The 26459-nt window shown below is 41.3% G+C and overlaps 1 protein-coding gene across 1 annotated transcript in view; it reads right to left on the reverse strand.

Annotated features, from left to right (window-relative positions):
* Positions 1-7339: 7339 nt before the first annotated feature.
* Positions 7340-26459, reverse strand: part of PFD3 (prefoldin 3) — a 28581-nt gene continuing 9461 nt past the window's right edge. The window contains exons 2-6 of the mRNA XM_088975124.1: positions 11789-11846; positions 11223-11294; positions 8025-8144; positions 7841-7942; positions 7340-7732 (exon numbers count right to left, since the gene is read on the reverse strand). Coding sequence (XP_088831250.1) covers positions 7649-7732; positions 7841-7942; positions 8025-8144; positions 11223-11294; positions 11789-11846 — 436 coding nt within the window. The 3' untranslated portion in view covers positions 7340-7648. The remainder of the gene's footprint in view (positions 7733-7840; positions 7943-8024; positions 8145-11222; positions 11295-11788; positions 11847-26459) is intronic.

The following is a 26459-nucleotide window of genomic DNA, read 5'->3' on the forward strand; positions in this document are numbered from 1 at the left end:
GGGAAAGAATGTTATTGGGTTTTTATTAAGGTGTGAACATGGAGGGAGAAAGGTTGTGAAGACAGGTTGGCTAGGTTGTCCAGTTATATTTGACCGGCGATCAACGGTCAACCATATCTATGGACATCGAAATGGGGAGGTGGCAATGAATGCAGGAGGAGGGTGGCGCCCACATGGTCTCGAATCTCGCTCTCGCTGGTCGACGCTTTCATACACACAACACACGCGTTCAACTGCTGAAGTTCGGCTGGATTACTGAGTGTGTGAAGTGTGAACGCCTGAACGCGTTCCGGTGACTCTTCGGGTTGATTTTCTGCCTAAAAGCTGGAACTGGATATATTACCTCGACAATCCTCACTCCTCTCAAATGTGAAATCTGAACTGAATGATTGCTTTCTCCAATCCAAAGATTCTCTCATTTTCCCTCGTCTTTTCCTTTCTTTTCTTTTTCTTTTTTCTTTTTTGTTTTTTTATCCTTTGGGGTTTTTACTTTTGTTAGTTTGGATGATAAGGTAGCTTGTGAGACAGGATATAAAAATGTATTTGCATGTACTAACGTGCATAGATTGGACAATCTTATGAATTTTGCATTGCATCTGCATGCATGTGCTACATTATATCTTATTAGGGTAAATTACAGATTACTACCCTCTATTTGGGATAGTGCCTATTACTCTCTTAAATTTTCATTTGTAACGAAGACCCCTTCAATAGCAACTGAGCTCACATCTGTGCCCCACAAGGGGCACCCTACAATGCCTCACAGCACATCCCCACCTTGTATTAGGAATATCTCTCGGTGATGTTTCATCATGTCCGGTACTGATATCGGGAGATGTTCCCAATACAAGGTGGACATGTGCTGTGGGGCATTGTAGGGTGCAGATGTGAACTTGTTAGCAACTAATTTGAACAAGATTTGTGTGATTGTGTAAACATTTATAAATTCCCAAATTATCATTTTTCTAACATTTTTTAGACGTTTTTTTTTACTAATTTTCATTTGTTATTGATTTAGTTGATATTAATTGCATGTTGTATTTGTTGAAATTGGAGGTTCTTATAAAAGTTTTATTTGTTTCTTGGTTTTTTGTTGCAATTTCTCAAATGGATATTTTGATAAATTTATTTCTTCCACCACTCAACTTAATGGAAAGGGATTTTTGTTGTAATTCGAAAATTTAATATGGCCTTTGTCACAAATAAAAGTTTAGGGGATAATTGCCACTAGCCTGGAATATAGGGTATAGGGTAGTATTATGTAACTTACCCTTTCATTAATAAAATTGATATCTATGAGGCATCTGAGACGCCCAAATAGGTCAAAGTATACCAATCAAACGAATCAGGTTGATTGATTGAGAGAGAACAATTATATTGTATTTGGGAAGAGTACAAATACAAAAATATTTGGTTTAATAAAGATGCAAAGTTGATTTAATTTTGCATTCTTACCAAATGATATGATAGATATAAACACAAATATAACCAAATGCCTCGGAGGAAATTTCCAGGTAGAGTGAGAAGGGCATTTCAGTAATCTCCTCTTAATCCTGGATGGTGCTTTATGTTGTTAATTTACCGAAAAGCCTGCGAGAAATGAGCCAACGAGCGTATGGGTCTGGGTCTGGGTCTGGGGGAGATGGATTTATCAGTCCCGTCCCGTCTGTCTGCTAAAAACCGAAAGAGGGAAAGTAGGGGGAAAAAGAGAAAAAAAAAAAAAAAAAAAAACGTGTGAAATTGGGGTCGGGTATCCGAAACCCCGTGCCCGTACAGAAGTCGGTGAAAAGAATGAAGAAAATAAAAAAAGCAAAAAAGCATAATTAGCATTGAATAAAATTAATAAATATTTCTACTGAAACTAATAAAAAAGGAATAGTACGTTACGTGTGAAAGAAGCTCTGGTGTTCTGCTTATCTGACACAATTTTACTACACGTCACTGAACTCGGGTTTCCATTCGCCAAAATTTTAAACAGTTGGACGGGAGAGCGGGGTTGTGGGACCAATAATAACGTCCCACGCCAGCAATAAAGTGGACGTGGCCCACCATCACTGAATTTCTGGATTCACCGCCATTTATTACCGGCGTAGCAGCCCGCGCCGTGACACAGTCATCAAATTCAGTTAAATCCCGTTCTCATTTGGCAGCACCACTCCTGTTCGCTGTGCCATCAGAAACTCCCCTCCCAATTTCCACAAAGATTGAAACATAAAAGAGAGAGAGGTAATGATGATTGATAAGTGAGGCTACCACTACCAGCGCTATATGCAACATACATCCGCGGGGGTAGCATCATATGTGATGTACATAAATTGTTAGTACTAAGTAGATACCATGATCAGAGTTTTTATTTACAAAGAATCTCCTCGCTGTTATTTGATTATTTGTATTCACCTGAATCTAATTAAATAAAAGAAAGCATACAAATACATTGATAGCATGAAATCTGGCCACACATTGGGAATATCTTTCATATTTCATATTTGTATGTTTGAATAATGGAGAGATATTCTTAGGTGTGCAATTAGATGCCGTGCTGCTAGCAATATATTACGGTTTTTGCTTTGAGGAGCCTGGTCACTTACTTAATGCAATAGGAATCTTTACAATCAAAAACTTCATAACTCTTTGAAAATATGGGAAATCGGTATCTAACTATAAATTTAACATACATGTGTAGAATATATTCTATAGGAGATCCGGCTCTCACTTAACAACTATTTATGCAAGTTCTGAAAACTTTATAGGCATGATATGATGAATGGCAAAAGGGCTGCACCATCAATACTGGATGAATTCTGATCTCCTCCTATTCACAAGAATCCTACCCCACCTTCCCACATGATATTATAACTGTACATTGGGAACATCTCTCCATAAATGATAACATGAAGGTACTGGAGATGTTCTCAATATACAGCTGTAGTGAGGCATGGTTAGGTGTGTGTGTGTGTAGGAGATAGGGATGGCAATTTTTTCCATCCCTGATGGGGAATCAACCTCCCTGACCTAATGGTGTCGGGGATGGGGATTTTTTTGTTGGGGTGGGGACAGGGACGGGGGTTAATAGGAATCCCTGGTCGGGGTTGGGGTCGGGGATGGGGATTGAGGTCCCCAACCCACCCGACCCCGATTATATATATATATATATATATATATATCAAAACATATTTAAAACATTATTTATAATTTAAAATTTTTATTTATTTTAAGTAAATATATTTTTCAAAAAAATACTATTATCTAAAAAATTTTGAGGATTCGACTCCCACAGAAAATCCATACTCATTGGAGATCAGGGATGTAAGACAAAATTTATCCCCAACAGGAATCGAAGACGAGAATGGGGGTTATTTCAGAGTTGGGGGACGGGGAATATGATCCCCGCCCCATTGAAATTCCATCAGAGCTCACTGGGGACACCTCTATTGATATCGTCGAATCAAACTCTCTCACCACGATCCAAGTCATCTAACAGCCTAAATGCCCAAGTTGGAAAATAAATAGTCATTGGAGCAAATCATGGAGTTGTGGACCTAAGTCATGGGCAATTAAGATCCAACATTTCTTCAGGGAAGCCAATCAACTGTCTCGATTAGCTATTAATGATGCTTATGGCACTGATTACCTCAGACTATATTATACTTCTCCTTAGTTTTAGTTAATAATATTTCAGTTTTTAATCAAAGAAGAGAAAAAAAAACCGTTTCCCTCCATGCAATTCTGTCTTGTTATCCTGTATTATAACGTAAAAAATTGGTTATCTTGTATTATTATTATTATTATTATTATTATTATATAATATTGATGCTTATCTAACATAAAAATTAAATTACTTTATTTTATGTCTTTCCCGCATTATAGATTTTTCCATTTTATTAATATATACATGCTTATAAAGATAATATTTTGATACAACAGTAACCTTGACCCAATATTTTAAAAACTGACTTGGAATGGTAACTGTTTTGACCACTCATTTTTGGGTCAATGGTTCGACTGTCGGATCTGAATGGATTAATCTGTGATATTTTAAAAAATAAAAAATAATTAAAATAAAATAGCAATTTAAGGTGAAATGAAACCAATACCTTTGACTGATTTCTGGCCAGGCCAAACGGTCCAAAGATATGGGCCAATAAAAGTTTGGAAACCTCTCTTTGACCAATAAAATTCTTTATGAATTTTGATGAATAACAGCTGATTGATTATCATTTTTTTTAATACCGGTTGAATAATTATAATTTTTTTACAATACTATATCAGTACGTATCCATCCGTACACTAGTTAAAAAATTCCAATTTAACAGTATTTATTAAAAATTGACTAATGAATTTGGGAGGTTGAGAAGGGACAAAAATAAATAAATAAAATATTATTACTCTTTTTTCAGCTTTGGTGTGAGAAATAATGAGATCACATCAGCCCTCATAGCGCTTGCCCTACATGCACATCTCTTCATGCATTGAGAATATCTCCCATGCGTATTTGTCATCGGGAGATATTTTCGATACACGTTGGGATGTGCTGTGGGGTGCCATGTGAAGTCGAACAAAAAAGCAAGTTGGCATTGTCTAGACTCAAAGGTGGTTCATGGTTGGAAGAAGAATGCAGTGATCCGATCTCCAGCAGGAGTTGGAGTCAAAACCAAAGGCCAAAGCCCTAAGTTTTAGTGAACGTAGAGTTTTCTCAACTCTCAAGTACGTACGTACCGGCGGAGGATGCCCCACTGGCCCAGTGGCTACTGGCTAGCAGTTGGCTACGGATGGATGGTGGTGTCCCGACCAAACACCATGCTGGTCTGTCCTGGTCAAATCTCCCAACGTTTTCAAGTTTGAACTTTGAACTGAAGAGTGTGTGTCTGTGTTTGTTTGTAGGAAAAGCTAACGTGGGTCCTTGGTCGACGGTCCACTACTCCCGTGTTCGTAACTTAATATATGGTCCCCCTTTAACATTTAAAGCTAAGTATGAAAGAGGGTGAAGATCATCATATTCATACTATGCATGATTCTCTATATGAGAGTTACACTTCTTCTACTCGTGCTAGTACGATAATAAGAGATTTAAAAGCTTTTCTGCCTTTATATTTATCGTGAAAAATAACATCTTCCCTTGATTAATTTTCTTTTACCCCAATTAAATTGCAGAGTAGACAGCAGTAGATGCTGTAAAAATTGACAAGGAGAAATTAATGAGATCGACTCCTATCAGGATATATTTGTGCCTACACTTTTCTAACATCCTTTTGCAACTTTGTATTTGAAATATCTTTTTAAGTACGACGATATTTTTAATGCAATGCAATAAAAACTGCTCGAATAGACTTTGCCCTGACTGAAATCGAACTTGAAATTAACATTTATTCACATTTGAAAGTGGTTTGCTATAAATGGAGCATCTAGGGCAAACATCGATCATGCTCAGTCAAAAGGGTTATTTGATGCCATTAGACTTACCCAACCACAATTGTATTTAATATTTATGTCAAAGGCATTGATCACACTGTCATAGGCTCCTATATAAGTTAGCCTGACAACATGAGAGAGAGAGAGACAGCCCACTATAGTGGCAGTTGGTTTAAGCGTGAATGACTTGACTTGAATAGGAAAGATGGAGATTGTTGACTTTGAGCATCAGCAAGAAATAATTTCCCAAGTCGCTTGTTTATTATACATTTTCTTTATAAAAAAGGGTTAGGCAATGATATCAGATGAATCAATCAATCATAATCCATCAATTAATCGACATCATAAAAATAATAACCAATCAGATGAATTTTCATCAAAATTCACAGAGATTATAATTAATCAAAACCTTTCTAGTATCATGTCTTTCCAACATCATAAATTATCCCTCTAAAAAATTCACATTGAAAGATATTCTAAGTTTTGATAGATATAATAAACGATGACGCCATATTTGAAATTAAAAGCAGGGATGAATGAGGAGGATGGCACATGACATAACTGGAAGTCAGCAACTCTATATAATAATAATGCAAGGTTTTCCCGCAGTCAAATACAAAAAAAAAAGGACAACATGATTTAATATTTTGCAGGCAACGACAAGAATCAGCCTTGGATAACGTTGAATCCGCCTTCCACTACTGTGTTGTGTTTATTCCATTTATGCATTTATTTATTTTTTTCATTTTATATTCTCTTGATAAAGGTTAAGCGGTGGTTAATTTATTAGATGAGAAGAAAGGCAGCAGAAGGTCCAAAATTTTATGTTATTGAAGAGACACGGATCCAGGGAAACGACTGTTCCAAGCGTTTAATTACCTTCAACTTCTTTTTCTTTGTTTCCTAGTAAATCAGAATGTCAGCACTCAGCATAGTGAGAGTGAGAGAGAGAGAGATATGGGTTTTGTGTTTTGGGTGGTGGGACAAGACATGACAAAGGAAGCAGTGGGGGCCATGATGGAATGAGGCTAGGTCTCACATATTAAACACGATCACGGGACGGAGGCAATCTAAGGGATTAAAAATACAACGATGGTGATGATCCCAACGACGTTTGACTTTGGGAAAAGTCTCTGTTAGACTTGACTGGATAGTGGGTCTTGATGCCCTTGTCTCTTTGCCATTTGTCCATATGCTCTGCCTCTTTTATTCTGTGTACAACCAGTTCCAGATAATATATATATATATTATATGAATATGTCTTCTTTTCCTTGTTCAACATCTAATGGCTAGTAATCATGCATGATGCATCTTTCTATTCTCTCTAGTCTATGTGCCAAGTCTTGACTCTCTTGAAACATTACTCAAACACCTTTCACTCCATTCTTCTTCATACATGAGCTATGTATAAGAGAGGTGGTTGCTAGACTTTCTTTTCATGTGGATAATTGGATATGGGGCTCTCACACTCTCTCTCTACTTAATTATGATGTATTAAACTTTGGGCCTTGGACCATCCCAGAGTTGGACTCTCTACTGGGAAGGCTGATACAAGAGCACATGAAAAATACCAGGAATCAATAAGCTGCAGCTTTGAGACTAGAAGATACTTTCAGCACAAAGATCATGTGATTAGTCGAACTTGTCGTGGAGCAGGGCTAGATGCCGTATGATATGAATTCACTTACCAAACGCCCCCCCATGCTGACCATGTGTCGCTTTGTTGGGTGAGACCCACCCAGAATTGTCAGTAAAGAAGCTTCCTGTGGTCCTACCATTTTCTCCACTGGAACAAGAATTCAAACGTTGAAAAGAAGCTCCCCGACAGTTGGTCTGATTTATGGTGGTGGTTTCAGTCAAATTCAACCATGGAATCTAATCCGCTCTTCTATAAATCTATTTCAGTGAAACATCAACAGGTTACACAGCATTAAGTGCATCCGTAAGCCTCAAGTTACACTAAACTTTAAAAATACAAGTACATTGAAGTTCGCTTAAAGCCCAACCTGATAAATCCAAACTGGTTCTTGATTTCTTGTTTGTTATATAAATCTCTTGGCCAAACAGAACATGGGACCAGATCAAACGGGCAAGAAATCTCATTTTATAGATATTGCAATGAATTAGGTGCAAGGGATGATAACCCATTAGCCCTAGACAAAGAAAACATGACTTTTGATTGAACAACACATTAATGACCAGAAAAGCCAGATCAGCCTCTCATGGTAGGACCTTCACTTCAGGAGTCTTTTGCAGCAGCTGCAGCAGCTTGCTTGCTTCTGCGCTGATGAACATCCCAATTATAAACCCGAGCAATTGTAACCTGACCAATAGAGAATTATTTAGCCAACAAATAAACTCCTTAGCGTCCATCATGACAAATTGACAATGTAGATAGAAGTTAAAGACCATGTGGGTTAAGATGAAGTACCTGAGTTACCGTCACTTGGTCCCTTAGGAAATGGAGATCATCAACAAGGACTTCCGAGCTCGCTTTTGCGTTTTCTAGATTCTTTTGTAGAAGATTAGTAGCCTGCAGATAATTTAATTTAGGCTTGCTGCCATGTGACCAGAAAAATAAATGTTAGTAGTGTTTCCAGTTACAATTGACAGACCTCGTCGCATGAGTACTCCAGCATGACATTTGCTCCAAGCCATAGACAGACAGAATCTGTGTCCTCGATGCGTGCCCGTGAATATATGCCTTCAGATACTTCAAAATCAGCAATCAGCGCCTGCATCCAATTATCGAAGAGAAATGAAACTTGCTGAACTTGATACACGACATACTACGGGAAATCATACTTTGATGCATGATGATGGACCAAGATAGAATCAAAATTGGGGCACTTAGCCACAGCCCACCTGATATGGGCCCTGATCGTTTAACAATGCAAAAAATAGCCGCCAAAAAAGAGGTCATTATAGAAGCTTTGTGCAACTTTAATGATGCAGAATTAGACCAGTTCTAACTTTTATGAAGTAGAAAGTGGGTCCACCAGGCAGCTTTACAGGAATACTTTAAGAACCAGATGACACCTAAGCCGGGAAAATGGATGCAAACCATGTGGTGCTAAGAAAAGAGGTAGCTTGTTACATCCAGCAAAATAAAAAGAACGGGACCTCATGTTACCTGGAAAAGTCTAATGATGGAACAAATAACTGATTCTTACAAAACAAATGCCACAAGAGAAGTAGATAACACAAAACAAAAACTTAAACCAATGCTAAAAATTTGACATCTTGTGGAAGCACAGAAAGCAGCTGATGTACTACGTGAGGAGTTATGCAAATCAAATAAACCAAAACAGGTAATAGTAGCACACACAACTTGAGTTATTAGGAAGTTTTCAGCCCACATAAGGTCGAATTTACAGGCTGACAGGAGTGAAAATGACTAGAGTTCCAGGATATCTTACTTGGGTTATAGCGTCTGATGTCTTGGATAAATTACACTTACATTAAGCTATGCTAAAAGGGGCCCAAATAGAGAGGAATGGTGAAACAGAATTCATGTAGCCAACCATCTTAGACAGTCTTCAAGCCCCTTCGACATGCAATAGATCTGTTCTTATGGGTGCTATAGATGGTCTCCTATGCATATGACCAAATCACCTTAGTCTACTTTCTCTGGTTTCATCACTTATTGGAGCTACTCCTAGGTTCCTTTGAATGACTTCATTCGTGATTCTATCCTTCTACCTTTAACACTCATCCATATACATTTCTGCCACACTTGTTTTTTGGACATTATTGTTTCTTGACTGCCCAACACCTTGCTCCATATAGCATTACCAGCCTTACAACTGTTTTGTAGAATTTTTCTTTTAACCCAACTGGCATTTGCCTACATAAGCCTCTGGATGCACCCCTCCATTTTGCTCATCCTACTTTAATTCTATGGCAACATCCTCCTCAATCTCTTCCTCCTTGTTATGAATTATTGAATCAAGGCTTACCAAATGAAAAAAATAAGAATTATTGAACCAATGTAATAGAAAAGGTCACATTGAGCTATCTCTTGGTCTCCAATCCTAAGTGTAATATGTAAAAACATATTCTGCATCAGGCCTGGACCCTTTGGCTGGGCCCATTCAAGATATAACAAAACCTCAACCCATGCCACCCAAGTTGCACCTCTACCAGAAAATACATTTCAAATTCAAATTTCTAGACAATTTTGCCATTTTCAGTGTTCAAGCATTTTGGCTGATTTAAACTATTTTAACAGAACCCAGAATGTTTTTATGAAGTTTAAAAAAAATTCTGGAGTTTTGGGGATCTATAAACTTGATTTGATTTTATCCAATACTGCAACTGATGATGAAACTGTGATCCATTATCCATAACCCATGGTTCAAAGTATTGATACACCTGATGCACACAAACAGGTGTATTGGGTGTTACAATACTTAATAACTTTTTGTAGTTTTTTTTTTCTTTTTTTTTTCAAACTTGCTTCAGAGGGTCGATCTTAGGCCTGCCTACCCCCTGAAACCACTCAAAATCCAAAACACCACCTTTATTTCAGGTTTCGGAGATCTGCTGATGCATGTTGAATTTTTTATCCTAGCCATTACATTGATAAAACAAAAGTAGATTACAACGACTCTAGATGTACTGGACTGGGAGAATTTATAAGCCAATGCCAAACAGTTTCATTGACTGGAAAGATTATACATCTGGAAAAGTAGAGATGAACTAATAAATCTGACAATTTCATGCCATAAACTTCCCTTGGCACCAAATTAACTCTAGTAGTAAAGTTCTACACTTCTATAAAACATTAAAGTTAGTAGCGGAAAAAAAAATAAAAAACATTAAAGTATTGTGTAACTTATTTGTGATTAAGAATAGCTCCAATTAATTATATGATGAGGAAAATTTGACTGGGATGGTTTGGTCAAGTGCATATGACCAGTGTTTAGGATTGACTTGGTGCAAGTAAAAGGCTCTAAAAGAGCAAATCAAGACCAAAGAATATGTAGTCTGAAGTGGTCAACTAAGTGACAAAAAGAAACAGCAAGCCTATCTTGTTACTTGCAGCATAGTCCTAATAGTGGACATCAGAAAACAACATAATTAGAAATATAAAACAATTTCATTAAAGAATAGTCCTAATAATGGACACCAGTAAATATTCTTTTCTTTAAAGTTTATAGTTCAGAGCCTTAATCCATAATTTTGATGGGTTATGGATTATGGCCATTTTAGGATCAAGCCAAAGGGATTGGCAGCTCAAATGTGTAATATGCATTAGCATTTTCAGTTAAATTGTCCACATTCATATTTGCACCTGAAGGTATTTGTCTCCTAACCTTTAAAAGTTTCCCCTCCAACAGTGTTACATGGATGTGGGTGACATGGGTACGAGACGGACTTGACGAGTTGGAGAATCATTGCTAAGCATTTGGAGGGCATACTTTTTCTAAGTTTAATTTTTATATTTTTCCTCATACAATAATGCACTAATTGACAAAATGAACAAATTAAATGTAGAATTGTAGAAATACAAACAAAATTAAATAATTAAATTAGTTTTCCAAGAAAGGAGAAAAGGACGGCTAAAATAACTTGTAGCTGAGTATATCAAATTTATCAAGTATGAAAAAATTTACCATTCGTTCTAAATCTTACCCTCAAAATATGAGATTTTAGTAGTCACACGTATACTGGACTTGGCAGGGGGGAATAGTTATGAAAAAGAAAACTGAGATAGACATAGGTTTATAGGATAAGATATTAGATAGAAGCATCAGATTGTTAGATAATCGAGCAGAGGGACATAGAAAAAACAGTTATGAAAAACGAACCTCACCAGTGCCCTTCTTAGCTTGCAATGTGGCAACTATATCTAAGCACTTCTCGATGTCAGGTATCTTTGCCTGGTACTCACATGAAACAGGTCTGGATCAAATGCATGGAACTCACAAGAAACAGTAAAGAATATATAAAAACAAAATACAAAGTTTGGCTTGATTTGAAAATGTAATGAGATCATCTAACTTGAGGTATTTGCCTATTACGCTTATTAGGATGAAAACTTAAAAGAAGCTTTTCTTAGTTACTCCAACATTCAATTCAAAGTCAATTTCATCATTTAACTTAAAGCCCAACAACAAAGTAATATATGTAATTATATAAACATGTGCATAAGCTGATTTAAAATTTATGAATTTAAACAACAAAATGCTGAAACAGAGTTAAAAATTAAGATTATCATCTTGCTGTTTCTCATTCAACCTAAAGCTGTAACAAGATGTGGATATCAACCCAATAAGCAAAAAATCAAGTCAGCTTAGATGAGTTTTGTTCCATGGATGTAAATATGGCAAGTTTGAATATCAATAAGCCAAACCAAGAAGAGACGATAATGCACCTGAAGATCCCTCTGCTGAGCAAGAAGCTTCATCTCAACCAGTTTGTATTGCTGAAGTCTGCATAATACAAAAATAGGCAACAAATAAGTCCATGGATAGAGAATTAATTTTCTTTTTTTTTTCTGATCAATAATGCTTAAATGGATTAATGAATAGGTAAGGCTTTTTTCAGAGATGTAAAAGTGTTGCACACTTGCACATCTTAGATTGGTGTTTAAGTGAACTAGTTTTTCGATAGGCCCCCAATTAACTTTACGTATGCCAGAAGGGGAAAGGTCAGCCTTCGGCTAAGGGGGGAAATTATGGCTGGGGGGAATAAGGAGAATCTTGAGGCATTTATAGCTATGTCAGCTAGGAATTAGAAGAGTGGGGGCATTTATAACTTGTCCAGCTGGGCATTTATTGAGGGAGTCAGTTATGCTTTAAGAAGAGTATAAAAAGGGGCCTTGGGAATGGAGGAGGGAGGCTTTTGTTGAGTGAAGAATACTGTGAGTGACTGGGAGAGCCAGCGGTCTCTCGAAGAACCGACCAACTGTTAATGTTCTTTTCTTCTGAATGAATACCGGTTCCTTTGTTGATGTTCTAGTTGTGTGCATTCTGCTGTGAGTCTGAGAATTGTGTCAAGTTTCTGGGACATAACAGTGGTATCAGAGCCTGTCTTTCCTCGGCCATGGTGACAGCTAAGGAAGTGGCATCGCAGGTGGAGGGTTTCGAAGAACGCTTGACTTCTCTGCATTCTGAACTTCGTGTGGAGATGGATGGCTTACGTAATGAGATTCAGCGACTCAATCCAGAAAAGGTAGCAGCTGGACTTTCGAAGATCTCGTCTCTGGAAGAAGGCGTTCAAGATCTGGTAAGACGTTTTGATCCGTTGCTTCAGCAACAGACCTTTTCAGCTCCTTTGTCTACAACTGACATTGCTCCTCCTTTAATCGCATCAAGTCGTGCGGCTGACAAAGGGAAGAGTGCAGCTTTCCCGACGTCTTCTTCAATGTCGGTGTCGGAACATACTTCTGATTCACTTCCTCTAAAGTTGGAGTTACCTGTTTTTGATGGGGAAAATCCAGACGGCTAGCTTTTTTGCGCGAAGTGCTATTTTGAGATTAATGGCTTGCTTCCGGTGGAGCGTCTGCGTGCGGCCGTGGTCTGTTTAGAGGGTAATGCATTGGCGTGGTATTATTGGGAAGATGGTCGGCGACCTTTTTGTAGTTGGGCAGAATTCAAGGAGCTCCTCCTTGAACGTTTTCGATCGACTCAAGAGGGAAATTTGTAGGAGCAGCTTCTATCGTTACATCAATCCACTACTGTTAAGGAATATCGTCGCCAATTCGAGGTGCTCTCCGCTCCCTTATGTGACCTGTCGGAATCAGTCCTTGAAGCAGCCTTTGTTAATGGGTTGCGCCCAGATATCCAGGCCGAACTCTGACAGATGGAACCCCTTGGGTTGATCAAGAAAATGGTTGCGGCCCAGAAAATTGAGGAGAAGAATCAGGCCTTATGGGCTTATCAATCAGGTTTATTTCCTCGTGGGCCCACAACGTCCCCCTCTGGAACTCACTTTAACTCATGGGTTTCGCAAGTGACTACTTCTGCTGTCACCCGACCTGCATGTGCCGCGATTCCTCCTTCTTCATCAGTCCCTATTATTAAGGCCCCACCTCCTGCTTTCAAAAAGATGACTGATAAAGAGATGCAACAGAAACGTGTGAAGGGTCTCTGCTTCCATTGCGACGAGAAATACAGTCTGGACATCGTTGTGCTCAAAAATCACTTCAGGTTTTATGGGTTCAAGATGATGTGGAGGAAATTACTTCTGATGCGTCTAATTTGGACAGCACTTCCGGGGACACTGAAATTGCTCTGGCTCCAGAATCAGCCATGCTTTGTGTTTCGTCTCTTGTTGGATTGTGTGCGTCCAATTCCCTTAAGGTGCATGGACGCATTTTGTCACGTGAGGTGATCATATTGGTAGACTTGGGTGCATCCCACAACTTTATCTCCAAAGCTTTAGTGGAAGAATTGAAATTACCCTGCACTCCTACACACGAGTTTGGAGTTCAGATGGGGAATGGCGATGAGGTGAGAACTTCTGGAGTCTGCCGTCAGGTTTGCCTCAACTTACCTGAATTGGATGTCATTGCTGATTTCTTTCCTTTAAAGTTGGGCTCTACGGATGTCATTCTTGGTTTTCCTTGGTTAGCATCCCTCGGGGACTTAGTGATGAATTGGGGCAACATGTCTATGAAGCTCAATTTGGGAGGTGTCCGTGTGAAATTGCAAGGTGACCCTTCTCTTTGATATGCCTACAAGCTTACCCCCTACATGGGCTACGGAGTATGCCATTGTCTTGCAGGAGGGCACTTCCCCTATCTCTGTTTGTCCTTACAGATACCCTCAGTTCCAGAAAGATGAAATTGAACACCTTGTCTCTGAGATGTTGGTTGCGGGTATTATTCAGCCAAGTACAAGCCCCTACTCGAGCCCGGTCCTTTTAGTCAAGAAAAAAGACGGAAGTTGGCATTTTTGTGTGGATTACAGAGCCCTTAACTGTGCTACGGTTCCAGATTAATTCCCCATTCCGGTTATCGAAGAACTTCTCGATGAGCTTCATGGTGCTTCTATTTTCAGCAAAATTGATCTTAAATCGGGCTACCATCGGGTTCGGGTCCGCAGTGAGGATATTCCCAAGACTGCATTTCACACCCACGAGGGCCATTACGAATTCCTTGTCATGCCCTTCGGTCTCACCAATGCGCCCTCGACTTTCCAGTCATTGATGAATACTGTCTTCCATGATTTCCTCTGTCGCTTTATGCTGGTATTTTTTGATGATATTCTGGTTTATAGTGCTTCCGAAGCTGCCCATTTGAATCATCTTCGACAGGTCTTCTCTGTGTTGCACGCCCACCGTCTCTTTGCCAACTCAAAGAAATGTATCTTTGCTTAGTCTAGCATGGAATACCTGGGTCATATTATTAGTGCGGCTGGTTTTTTGTCGATCCTTCTAAAATCTAGGCCATGGTTGATTGGCCTCAACCATCTTCACTTAAAGCTCTTCACGGTTTTTTGGGACTTGCAGGCTATTATCATCGTTTTGTGCGTAACTATAGTAAAATAGCATGGTCATTGACGCAGCAGCTTAAAAAGGATGCCTTCTCATGGAATGCGAAAGCTGAGAATGCATTTCAGGAGTTGAAACGGGCTATGATGACCGTACCTATGTTGGCCCTTCCGGATTTTTCCTAGCCCTTCTTGATCGAGGCAGATGCATCTGGTGTAGGTCTCGGTGCGGTATTAATGCAAAACAATCAAAATCTGTCTACGAGCGGGAACTAATGGCTATTGTCTTTGCCATTAAAAAATGGCGCCCCTATCTTCTTAGAAGACGCTTTATTGTTCATATCGACTAGCGTAGTCTTGAGTATCTGTTGGAGCAGCGGGTTGTCGAAGGTGAGCATCATAAGTGGCTCCTTAAGCTTGTGAATTATGATTTTGAGATTCAATACAAACCAAGTACCGATAATACCGTGGTTGATGCTCTCTCCAGAGTTCCTGCTGAAATGCACTTAAATTCTCTTACAGTCCCTATTTTTCTTGATTTTGATGACCTTAAGGAGCAAGTTGATGCTGATCCTTTTCTGGTCAACATTAAGCATGCCATACAGCATGATCCGGCTGCCCATCCCGCCTACTCTTTAGTTGGAGATCACCTTCGTTATCATGGTAAATTGGTTCTGCTGGCTTCTTCCCCATTTATTCCCCTCTTACTTAAAGAGTTTCATTATGGAGTTGTGGGAGGTCACGCTGGTATCCGCCGGACATATCGGCGAATAGCAACTGAATTTTACTGGCAGGGGATAAAGCGTTCTGTCCAGGAGTTTGTGCAGGCCTGTGATGTGTGTTAACGCAATAAATATGAAGCCATGTCCCCTGCTAGCCTTTTACAACCTTTACCCGTTCCTGAACAGATCTGGGAGGATATTGCCATGGACTTTATTGAGGCTCTTCCTAAGTCGAAGGGATTTGATACAATTATGGTGGTGGTCGATCGTCTCTCCAAGTATGCCCATTTTATCCCTCTCAGTCATCCTTTCTCAACTCTCATGGTTGCTCAAACCTTCTTTCACAACATAGACCGTTTACATGGCATTCCCCGATCAATTGTGTCTGATCGTGATAAAGTCTTTATGAGTTTCTTTTGGCGAGATCTTTTTACCCTACAAGGTTCAGAATTGCGTCGTAGTTCAGCTTACCATCCTCAGACAGATGGAAAGTCGGAGGTGGTTAATCGTTGTTTAGAGACTTATTTGCGATGCTTTGCGGCTGATTCCCTGTTATGGGCCTGAGCATAGGATCTCGTCACGGGTCGATCCACAGGGAGAACCTCTAGCTTCCCCTTGCCCTTGCCTTTGCGTGCAGACCCTATCGTGGCGACCTAAGAGGTGATTTGTCCAAGAGATCACCCCAACTCTCCTCAACTCGTCTCTTGACTGAAATTCTTGGATGCCTTTATTCAATAACAGTGGCTCCTTAAATAGGAGATTACAAGAGTCCTGCTCTTAGGGAGACCTCCAACTCTATCTTGATAAGATAAGACTGATAAGATAAGATAAGTCTCTCTTAATCCTAATCTAATAAGATAAGATAATCTAATCTACTAACTTAATAAGATAAGAATAACAAGATAGTCTAATCTAATCTGCTGAATGGATAAGACTGTTGTTGCCGAATTGGATAGGATGAGAACACCGGATCATTGTTGTTGTTGCTCCCAATACGCATCCACATCATTACTCCCCTATTGGACTACGAGCTTGTCCTCAAGCTCGAATTCAGAATGGGTGTCGGGAAACACCGTCAAAGGAATCCCCTATTGGACTACTCCATTCGGTAGAACCAGAGTTGTGCTTCTTCCGTTAGATGGAACACGGCCAGACTAACCTTATCTCTTTCCTTTGTTCGCTGATTGCGAAAGAATTGTTCGCAGCGGTATAGCCATCCCAGTGGATCTCCGTTGCCGTTGTACGAAGGGAACTCCAAGGAATGACTATTGCTGCGGGGGCGACGATCTGTCGTTCGCCGGCTGATTCCGACAAATCTGGTCGGTGGCTGTTGGTGGTTGCCGTCCCTTCGGGGCTCCTCTTCCTGTTGGAGAAATATGACTAGCAAGCGATGAAGCTCCCAGACATCATCCTTGACTTCTCGTATTTCTGCGTGGTTCTCCACGAGCCGGTGCTCCAATTCGTGGACCTTGGATGACAGCTGCTCCATATCGCCCATGACGTCCGGCTTTGATACCAAAATGTTATGGGCCCGGGCGTAGGATCTCGTCACGGGTCGATCCACAGGGAGAACCTCTAGCTTCCCCTTGCCCCTGCCTTTGTGTGCAGACCCTATCATGGCGACCTAAGGGGTGGTTTGTCCAAGAGATCACCCTAACTCTCCTCAACTCGTCTCTTGACTGAAATTCTTGGATGCCTTTATTTAATAATAGTGGCTCCTTAAATAGGAGATTACAAGAGTCCTGCTCTTAGGGAGACTCCTTGCTGAATAAGGAGACCTCCAACTCTATCTTGATAAGATAAGACTAATAAGATAAGATAAGTCTCTCTTAATCCTAATCTAATAAGATAAGATAATCTCTCTTAATCCTAATCTAATAAGATAAGATAATCTCTCTTAATCCTAATCTAATAAGATAAGTCTCTCTTAATCCTAATCTAATAAGATAAGATAATCTAATCTACTAACTTAATAAGATAAGAATAACAAGATAGTCTAATCTAATCTGTTGAATGGATAAGACTGTTGTTGTCGAATTGGATAGGATGAGAACACCGGATCATTGCTGTTGCCACTCCCAATACGCTTCCACATCATTCCCCCTCCCGTTGGTCTTCTTGGATATCGTGGGCAGAATACAGCTATAATATCTCTTTTCACACTACTGCTGGCATGACACCTTTCAAGGTGGTTTATGGGCGCGATCCTCCTCCATTAATCCGCTATGAGCTTGGCTCTACAGCTAATGCTGATGTTGAAGCTGTTCTCCTTCAGCAAGATGCTATACTTAGGGAGCTGCATGCTCATCTACGCCGTGCACAACAAAAGATGAAAGACTCGACTGATGTGAACCAACGTGATGTGAATTTTGATGTTGGGGATTTGGTGTATGTGCGAGTGCGACCCTATTGCCAACAGTCTCTAGCTCGCCGAGTCAATGAAAAGCTTGCCCCTCATTTTTATGGACCATTTGCTATTGTGGAAAGAATTGGCGTTGTCGCTTATAAACTTCAACTTCCTCCAGATGCAAGGATTCACCCAGTTTTTCATGTCTCGCAACTCAAGAAGGCGATTGGCAATCATATCTCTTCTCTTGTGATTCCTTCCACTCTGACGGTTGATATGGAAATGCTTGTGGAACCTGCGGCCGTTCGATGGGTGCGTCCATCCACTATGCCTAGAGTTACTGGTTCGGAAGTGCTTATCTATTGGCAGGACCTGCCTGATTTTGAAGATTCGTGGGAGCCTTTTGACTTACTTCGAGACCAATTTCCTCATTTTAACCTTGAAGACAAGGTTGGACTTTGGGCGGCGGGTAATGATAGGCCCCCAATTAACTTTACGTATCGACTGATGTGAACCAACGTGATGTGAATTTTGATGTTGGGGATTTGGTGTATGTGCGAGTGCGACCCTATTGCCAACAGTCTCTAGCTCGCCGAGTCAATGAAAAGCTTGCCCCTCATTTTTATGGACCATTTGCTATTGTGGAAAGAATTGGCGTTGTCGCTTATAAACTTCAACTTCCTCCAGATGCAAGGATTCACCCAGTTTTTCATGTCTCGCAACTCAAGAAGGCGATTGGCAATCATATCTCTTCTCTCGTGATTCCTTCCACTCTGACGGTTGATATGGAAATGCTTGTGGAACCTGCGGCCGTTCGATGGGTGCGTCCATCCACTATGCCTAGAGTTACTGGTTCGGAAGTGCTTATCTATTGGCAGGACCTGCCTGATTTTGAAGATTCGTGGGAGCCTTTTGACTTACTTCGAGACCAATTTCCTCATTTTAACCTTGAAGACAAGGTTGGACTTTGGGCGGCGGGTAATGATAGGCCCCCAATTAACTTTACGTATGCCAGGATGGGGAAAGGTCAGCCTTCGGCTAAGGGGGAAAATAATTGAACATGGGGGCAATTATGGCTAGAGGGAATAAGGAGAGTCTTGAGGCATTTATAGCTTATGTTAGTTAGGAATAAGAAGAGTGTGGGCATTTATAACTTGGCCATCTGGGCATTTATTGAGGGAATCAATTATGCTGTAAGAAGAGTATAAGAAGGGGCCTCGGGGGATGGGGGAGGGAGGCTTTTGTTCAGTGAAGAATACTGTGAGTGATTGGGAGAGCCGGCGGTCTCTCGAAGAACCGACCAACTGTTAATGTTCTTCTTTTCTTCTAAATGAATACCAGATCTTTTGTTGATGTTCTAGCTGTGTGCATTCTGCTGTGAGTCTGAGAATTGTGTGTCAAGTTTCTGGGACATAACATTTTTCCATAAGATGTTAACAAGAGAAAAAAAAAAGGTAAAACTCTATAGTGCATCAGATGAAACTTTGCATCTTAAAAACAACTTTTAGTAAATTTTTTCATAAAATGCAAAAAGAAGAAAACAGCATGTAAAGCTCAACAATGCATTAAATGAAGCTTTGAATTTACTAAGACAGGTTTCTCTTCCAGATGAGGCAGATGGTGAGACAGGTCAATATGGATGTTGTGCCTTTTCTTTTGATTGGTAATGTGGGTGTTATTCTTGTCACCTTACTTTGTTCCCATAAGGTTTCAGCTCCTTAGCCCCTTATGACATGACAAAAAAGTGCATATTCTAACCATATTAAGGCCTTGTTCATTTACCAGTAAATAAGAGGGGGAACGTTGGTCAATGGGTATCTCTTTCCCATTGACCAACTTTACAGTGTTCTTTTGCCAAAAGTATTGGGCCCCACAGTAAAATCAACTTCACTTGCCCGGGTAAAACTTATCCATCTCCCAGGTGGGTAAGTGAATTTACCTAGGAATCAAAAGAACATAGGTAAGTGAATTTACCCGGGTAAGTGTTACCCAGGAAACATTTACTTGGGTAAGTGCACTTACCCTGGTAAGGTACAAAATTGTAAACGAACAAGGCCTAAATTGAATATTTTCATAGGAATCCAAATCAAGACAAAATGAATTAGGATGATAATAAAAAGATAACAATTCCAAGATCTGAGAGACTGATCAACATGTTGCAAAGAAAGTTTGAAGAAAAACACCCCCCACAAAGAGTTGAAGGTTTAGAACAGTGGAAATAGGGGAAGAAGGGGATACTCTTTGTAATATGAGTCTTAGGTTTAGAACTTGGTTAGGATTTTCTTCAATAAAAAATAGTGTCGTTTGCATATTGTAAAAGAGTGATTATGGAACCTGCCCTCATTTACTTGAAAACCTGTCAACCTTCTACCCTCCACTGCCTTCTTTGTCATCAAAATCAAAGCCTCCATCACACAGATGAATAAAAGAGGGGAAAGCAGGTCCTCTTGTCACAGACCCCTTGAACTTCTAAAAAACCCTGCAGATTCTCCATTTATCAGGATAGAGAACCTCGGTGAAGTTACAGAGTAGCCCCCTTTGCCCCCTGTTCCAACCTTGAGTCCACCACCTCATTTGCTATTAAAACCCCCATTAAGCAGTTGTCAGCCATAATTGTTTGCAAAATTGAATGGTAAATCCATCATGCCCCAGAGCCTTCTCTTGGCTTCTAGTTCTGAGACCACAGTCCTTACCCCTTCTCCCCTTTTAGCTAGAAGAAGATAATATTTTAACTATTATTTTCTATTTTTCTTATGGCAACCACAAACAATAAGAAAGTTAGTTCAAACTCAATTTGGCCTTCTTTTCTCAAAACTGAATTAAAAAGGATCACGAGTTGATGTTTAAATTTGCACCAAAGGATTTAAATGGTAGTATCAAAGACAATGAATTAAACCGCAACCGAAGGTTTAAAATATCAACACGCATGATACGCATTTGTTTGCATATTGTACAATTCAAAAGGCCACAATTTTATAATTTTTCTTTCAACCTGAGTTTTCCATGTAGACATGTTAGCAGGGGGCTGCAAAAATCATAATTTTATTCTATAATTTTTCTTTGGTCATTTTATGTAAAATCGTGAATTTATATATTGAAAGGAGGTTCTGTGCCTCATAATTTTCTTCTCCCCATACATTTTTGCCTTCGCTTCTCTTTTCTTTTCTCATTAAATCTAAGTCTATTTTTATAAACAAGTTCAAGTTTATAACAGAACCAGGTTTCAATTTTGGGACCTGTTTCCTCATTAAATTTAATCCGCTTTTACAAAAAATTGGTCATAACAACCAAAAGGAGCAATCAGACTCAACTTTGATAGTTTCTGTAGAGAACATTGATGTGGGCCCCACAGCTGTATCCCACTCTGTCCGTAGGGTAGAATGTATCTAGTCACAGCTGTGGTAAATTTGTTATTCTGTTATTCCTAGTTGTTATTTAATTTTCAGTTTTATGTTGTTGTGTTAGCAGTTATGATGTAAACACCAAGGGCAGATATGTCCTTTCATGTAACCTGTGTTCTATTGCTCTCTCACCACTCTTTCTTCTACTTCTTCTTCACTTTCTCTTCTCATCGAACCTAAAGTTTCTTAGTGATCAAGACTGATAGCAGTTTTGAACACCTACATGGTATCAGAACCAAGTTAGGGTTTCTCATGTGAGCATAATACCAGCCGACCACATGAGAATCTCCTAGGACTGGAAGCTGAAAAGGAGTTCGCAGACTGATTCTTGGAGATCGCTAGAAGTTCTAGCAGCTATTGGAGACTTGCTAGGGTTGCAGAGTGTTGGTGGTCACGAAGGACCAGAGAAGACTAGGGTTCGGGTAACCCTAAAAGGCAGCGAACCATTTTTCCTTGTAAGTTGTTTACTTTCTAAGAGAAATTCTATCAGAGAAGATAGGTTGGACCTATCTAGAGGGGAAGGCCGAACCATTCTAGGGTTCTCTCTTCGATTCACTAGGGCTTTATAGCAAACCCTAGGCCAAACTGTCTCAACTGTGTTTCTCTCTACTCTAGGGTTTGAAATTAGTCTTGCGGCAAGCCCTAGGGTTTGACTAAATCTTGTGCTCTACCTAGAGCTGCCCTTAAGTTTACGGGTAGGTTTGATCAGATTCTAGGGTTTCCTATTAACCCTACTATGCAGTACTGTTTGGATTGTGCAACTGAATTGTTCACTTTAAAGGCTGATTAAAACCGTAACTTTCCCAAGCATATCAGTTTTTTTAAGCTGTTTTCAGAGTCCTAAGGGGTTAGAGCTCTACGGATAGCTACTGTTGTGTTGGCTAGTTGGTTTCAGATCAGAATTATCCCAGTTTTGTGCACATACACTGTGAATACAGATCAGGCCCATACTGTTTTTTATTGTGATTGGTAGTTCAAGTGCTGTTTTGAGACTTGACAGAAATGGAGTTTAAAAATCAGGCAGAAGGCAGCCTTGGGAACATCAGTTATGGTAGTGTTTCTGAGATGGGTGGTCAGATTACGACTGTAAAGTTTGATGGACCAAACTATTTGGAATGGGCCCAATCAGCCATGATGGCTATTGGTGGAAGAGGTAAATTAGGGTACCTCTTGGGAGATATGAAAGAACCTCCCAAGGGAGACCCGACATATACCAAGTGGATTCAAGAAAACTACTTGGTTATGACATGGCTGTGTAATTCTATGCAGCCTCATATTAGCCGGAATTATTTGTGGGCAAAGACAGCTAAGGAGATATGGGATGTTATGAAAGAAACTTATTCCCAACCCCTTAATGTTTCCAGAGCATATGAATTGAAATGTGAAGTGAAAAATCTTAAACAGGGAGAGACCGGTTTCAGTATATTTCTCTACCTTGCAGTCCCTGTGGCGTGAGATTGATCACTTAGAGACCCTTGAGTGGGAGAGTCCCAAAGATGCACAGATATATAGAAAGCAGGTTGAGACAAACCAGGTACTTGAGTTTCTAGCAGGCCTAAATTCAGAGTATGATATTGTCCGGTAACAGATTTTGACTAGAGACAGTGTGATTCTCTCTCAGGCATACTCATTTGTACACAGTGAAGAGACAATAAGGAAGGTTATGATGCAACCTCAACCCCCCACACCAGCCTTTGTAGCGGTCACACCCAAATCAGGGGGTGATTCAGAGAAGGACGGGAGGAAGGAAGACAAGAAGGATGTGGTATGTGAACATTGTAAGAAGCCCAAACATACAAAAGAAACATGTTGGAAACTGCACCCTCACTTGGTTCCTGCGAAGTTGAGAAACAAGAAGGGCATTGCTCATGTAGCCGTGAACACTGATTCAGCATCCTCATCTGGCACAAAAGGAACACCTTTAGAGACCTTAGCTATAGTTCGGGCTGCCCTAATACAGCTAGAAAAGGAAGTTGGAAATTCAGCTAAGCCACCACAGTCTTCATCAGCCCCTGCTACATCTACCTTTGCACATTTAGGTACTCGAGCTTCAGCCTATCATGCCTCAGCTCCAGGTACTACTGAACCTTGTTGGGTAATCGACTCAGGTGCATCTGATCACATGACTAGCTTGTCTTCATTGTTTACTACTTACCATTTGTCTTCTGGTAGGGATAAGGTATCTATTGTTGATGGCTCCCTGGTTCCTATTTCTGGGAAGGGTGACATCAAGTTATCAGATACTATCTCCCTGTCATCTGTCTTGCATGTTCCTAAGCTTGATACTAACCTTCTTTCAGTCAGTAGTATTACCAAGCATATGAACTGCTCAGTAACCTTCTTCCCTGACCGATGTGTTTTTCAGGACTTGGAGACGAAAAGGTGATTGGGACTGGCCGTGAGACGAATGGAATCTATCTGCTCGGGGAGCGGTTCCGTCAAGGAGAATCAGTTGAGAAGATGTCTTTTGTTTCTCAGAGTGTGAGTCCGGTTATGCTTTGGCATAACCGATTAGGTCATTTGTCTTTTCGGTCTTTACAAAGTCTGTTTCCTGCTTTATTTGAGTCTATTGAGTTGTCTCAGTTACAGTGTGAAAGTTGTGACTTTGCTAAGTGATGAGGGCAGATTTGGCCCTCCAGTGGAATTGTGACACATGGCACCTCATGCCAACTAAGTGTGGCCTCTTGACAGCTCACCACAGGCAGCTCGCCGTAGGCATCTCGCCACAGGCAACTCGCCATAGGCAGCTTGCCACAGGCAGCTCGCCACAGGCAGCTTGCCACAGGCAGCTCGCCACAGGCAGCTCGCCATAAGCAGCTTGCCACTAGGCACCTCGCCACTTGTAGGGTAGCTCGGTACAGGAATAGTTTGACGTATCACAGGAAGATCTCCTGCCTGACGACCTGGCCTAGACACCGACCCGCCGATTGACACGAGCATTGACCTGACGACCAGGCCCAGGCACTGACCCGCCGACTGACACAGGCGCCGACTTGACAACCTGGCCCAGACACCGACCCGCCGACTGACGCAGGCGCCGCCCTGACAACCTGGCCCAGACACCGACCTGGTTGCCTGATACAAACGCCAGCCTGACGACCTGGCCGCCTAATACAAACGCCAGCTTGACGACCTCAAGGAGTTCATCACTGTACCCCGGTTCTGACGGGATGTGACCAGTCTTACCGGTTGGAGGCTTTTCACCCACTTAACTCGCGAGGATTCCGATATATAAAGACCTCACCCCCCATAGGGGAGGGGGAGGGGAAAAATGGAGGTAATCCCTGCTCTCTAGCTCTCTCGTTTCTCCAATATCATCTTCAAAGCTCTCTACAATCAAAGGGCTAACTTAAGCGTCGGAGAGCCCCTACCGGGAAAATACCCTCGAGTCCTCTGATTCAGTTCACGCAGGTCACTCAGCTCCCGTCGCCTACAAAGAGGAGGAAAAGATGGAGTTCTCGCAGGTCCCTCAGCTCCCGCCACCTACAAAGAGGAGGAAAAGATGGAGTTCTCGCAGGTCCCTCAGCTCCCACTGCCTACAAAGGAAAGAAGATCACCTCATGCAGAGGGCAGTCGGGTTGCGCTGCACCAGGGAGCTCCACCATTCTCTAAGTCATAGGCCGCCTAGTAGGGAGTTCGCCACCAGGTAGCTCTTCGCCAGGCAGTTCGCCACCACGCGGTTCGCCACCAGGCAGTTCGCCACCAAGCAATTCGCCACAAGGGAGCTCGCCACCAGGCAGTTCTCCACCAGGCAGTTCGCCCCCAGGTAGTTCTCCACCAGGCAGTTCGCCACCAAGTAGCTCATCACCAAGGCACGTCACCACCGGGTCAAATAACGAAGTACTTAGCCAAAAAAATTTTACATCACAAAACATTAGTACGTGGCCAAAAAACGGTTACATCAATTGGCGTCGTCTGTGGGAACACGCTACAAGAAGCTAAGTTCTCATCTTACAAAAGCTAAGTCCTCTTCTCCCAGAAAGCTAAATCCTCACTTTTTTAGAAATCGAAGCTATCGCTTTATAGTTTACATCTTTTATGAACTCAAAGACTATGCAAGGAGCTAACAGACTAAGTAGCTCTACCAACCTTACTTTCAATTCAGATAATGCCTCATCAGTCCTCTCTGCAAGGTCCCCCTACAAAGATAAGCTCTTCGTGGCTTCCGCTGGAGTTGGCGGCCAACCGACTACATAAGCGTCCTTACCGGTCGAGCCTTCCAAGGCTCCCGTGTGAGCCGGCGACCTAAAGTTGGTAGTGTTGCCCCCGAAGGTCGAGCTCCTAGTAGCTTCTTGTAGGAGTGGGTGACCGACATTACAAAGCTGATGCAGCACAATCATAGCTCGACACCTCACAGGCAAAGCCTACGAGCTACATTACTACTTAAGACCCGGTCGCCTCTCCGGCACGGGCAAAGTCAAAAAAGAGTAGACTACGAGTCACTCCTAAAGCCTACGGGCCACATTACTGCTTAAGACCCAGTTGCCTCTCCGGCACGAGCAAAGTCAAAAAAAGAGTAGACTACGAGTCACTCCCAAAGCCTACGGGCTACATTACTACTTAAGACCCTGTCGCCTCTCCGGCACGGGCAAAGTCAAAAAAGAGTAGACTACGAGTCACTCCCAAAGCCTATGGGCCACATTACTACTTAAGACCCAGTTGCCTCTCCGGCACGGGCAAAGTCAAAAAAAGAGTAGACTATGAGTCACACCCAAAGCCTACGGGCTACATTACTACTTAAGACCCGGTCGCCTCTCCGGCACGGGCAAAAGTCAAAGAATAGTAGACTACGAGTCACTCCCAAAGCCTACGGGCCACATGAATCAGCACTTACTAGCTCGTCGACTTATGGGCCAAAAGAAATCTACTCCCTTTGCTGAGTTACTCTCAGCTCGAGAGTGGGGGGCAATTGATGAGGGCAGATTTGGCCCTCCAGTGGAATTGTGACACATGGCACCTCATGCCAACTAAGTGTGGCCTCTTGACAGCTCACCACAGGCAGCTCGCCATAAGCAGCTTGCCACAAGCAGCTCGCCACAGGCAGCTCACCACAGGCAACTCACCCTCATAGCTTGGCAACTTAGACAACTCGGCATTGCATAGGCAGCTCGCCACTAGGCAGCTCGCCACTAAGCAACTC

Source organism: Nelumbo lutea, chromosome 3 (assembly GCF_056320005.1).
Source record: "Nelumbo lutea isolate HS-2025 chromosome 3, American lotus-T2T, whole genome shotgun sequence".
Taxonomy (NCBI): domain Eukaryota; kingdom Viridiplantae; phylum Streptophyta; class Magnoliopsida; order Proteales; family Nelumbonaceae; genus Nelumbo; species Nelumbo lutea.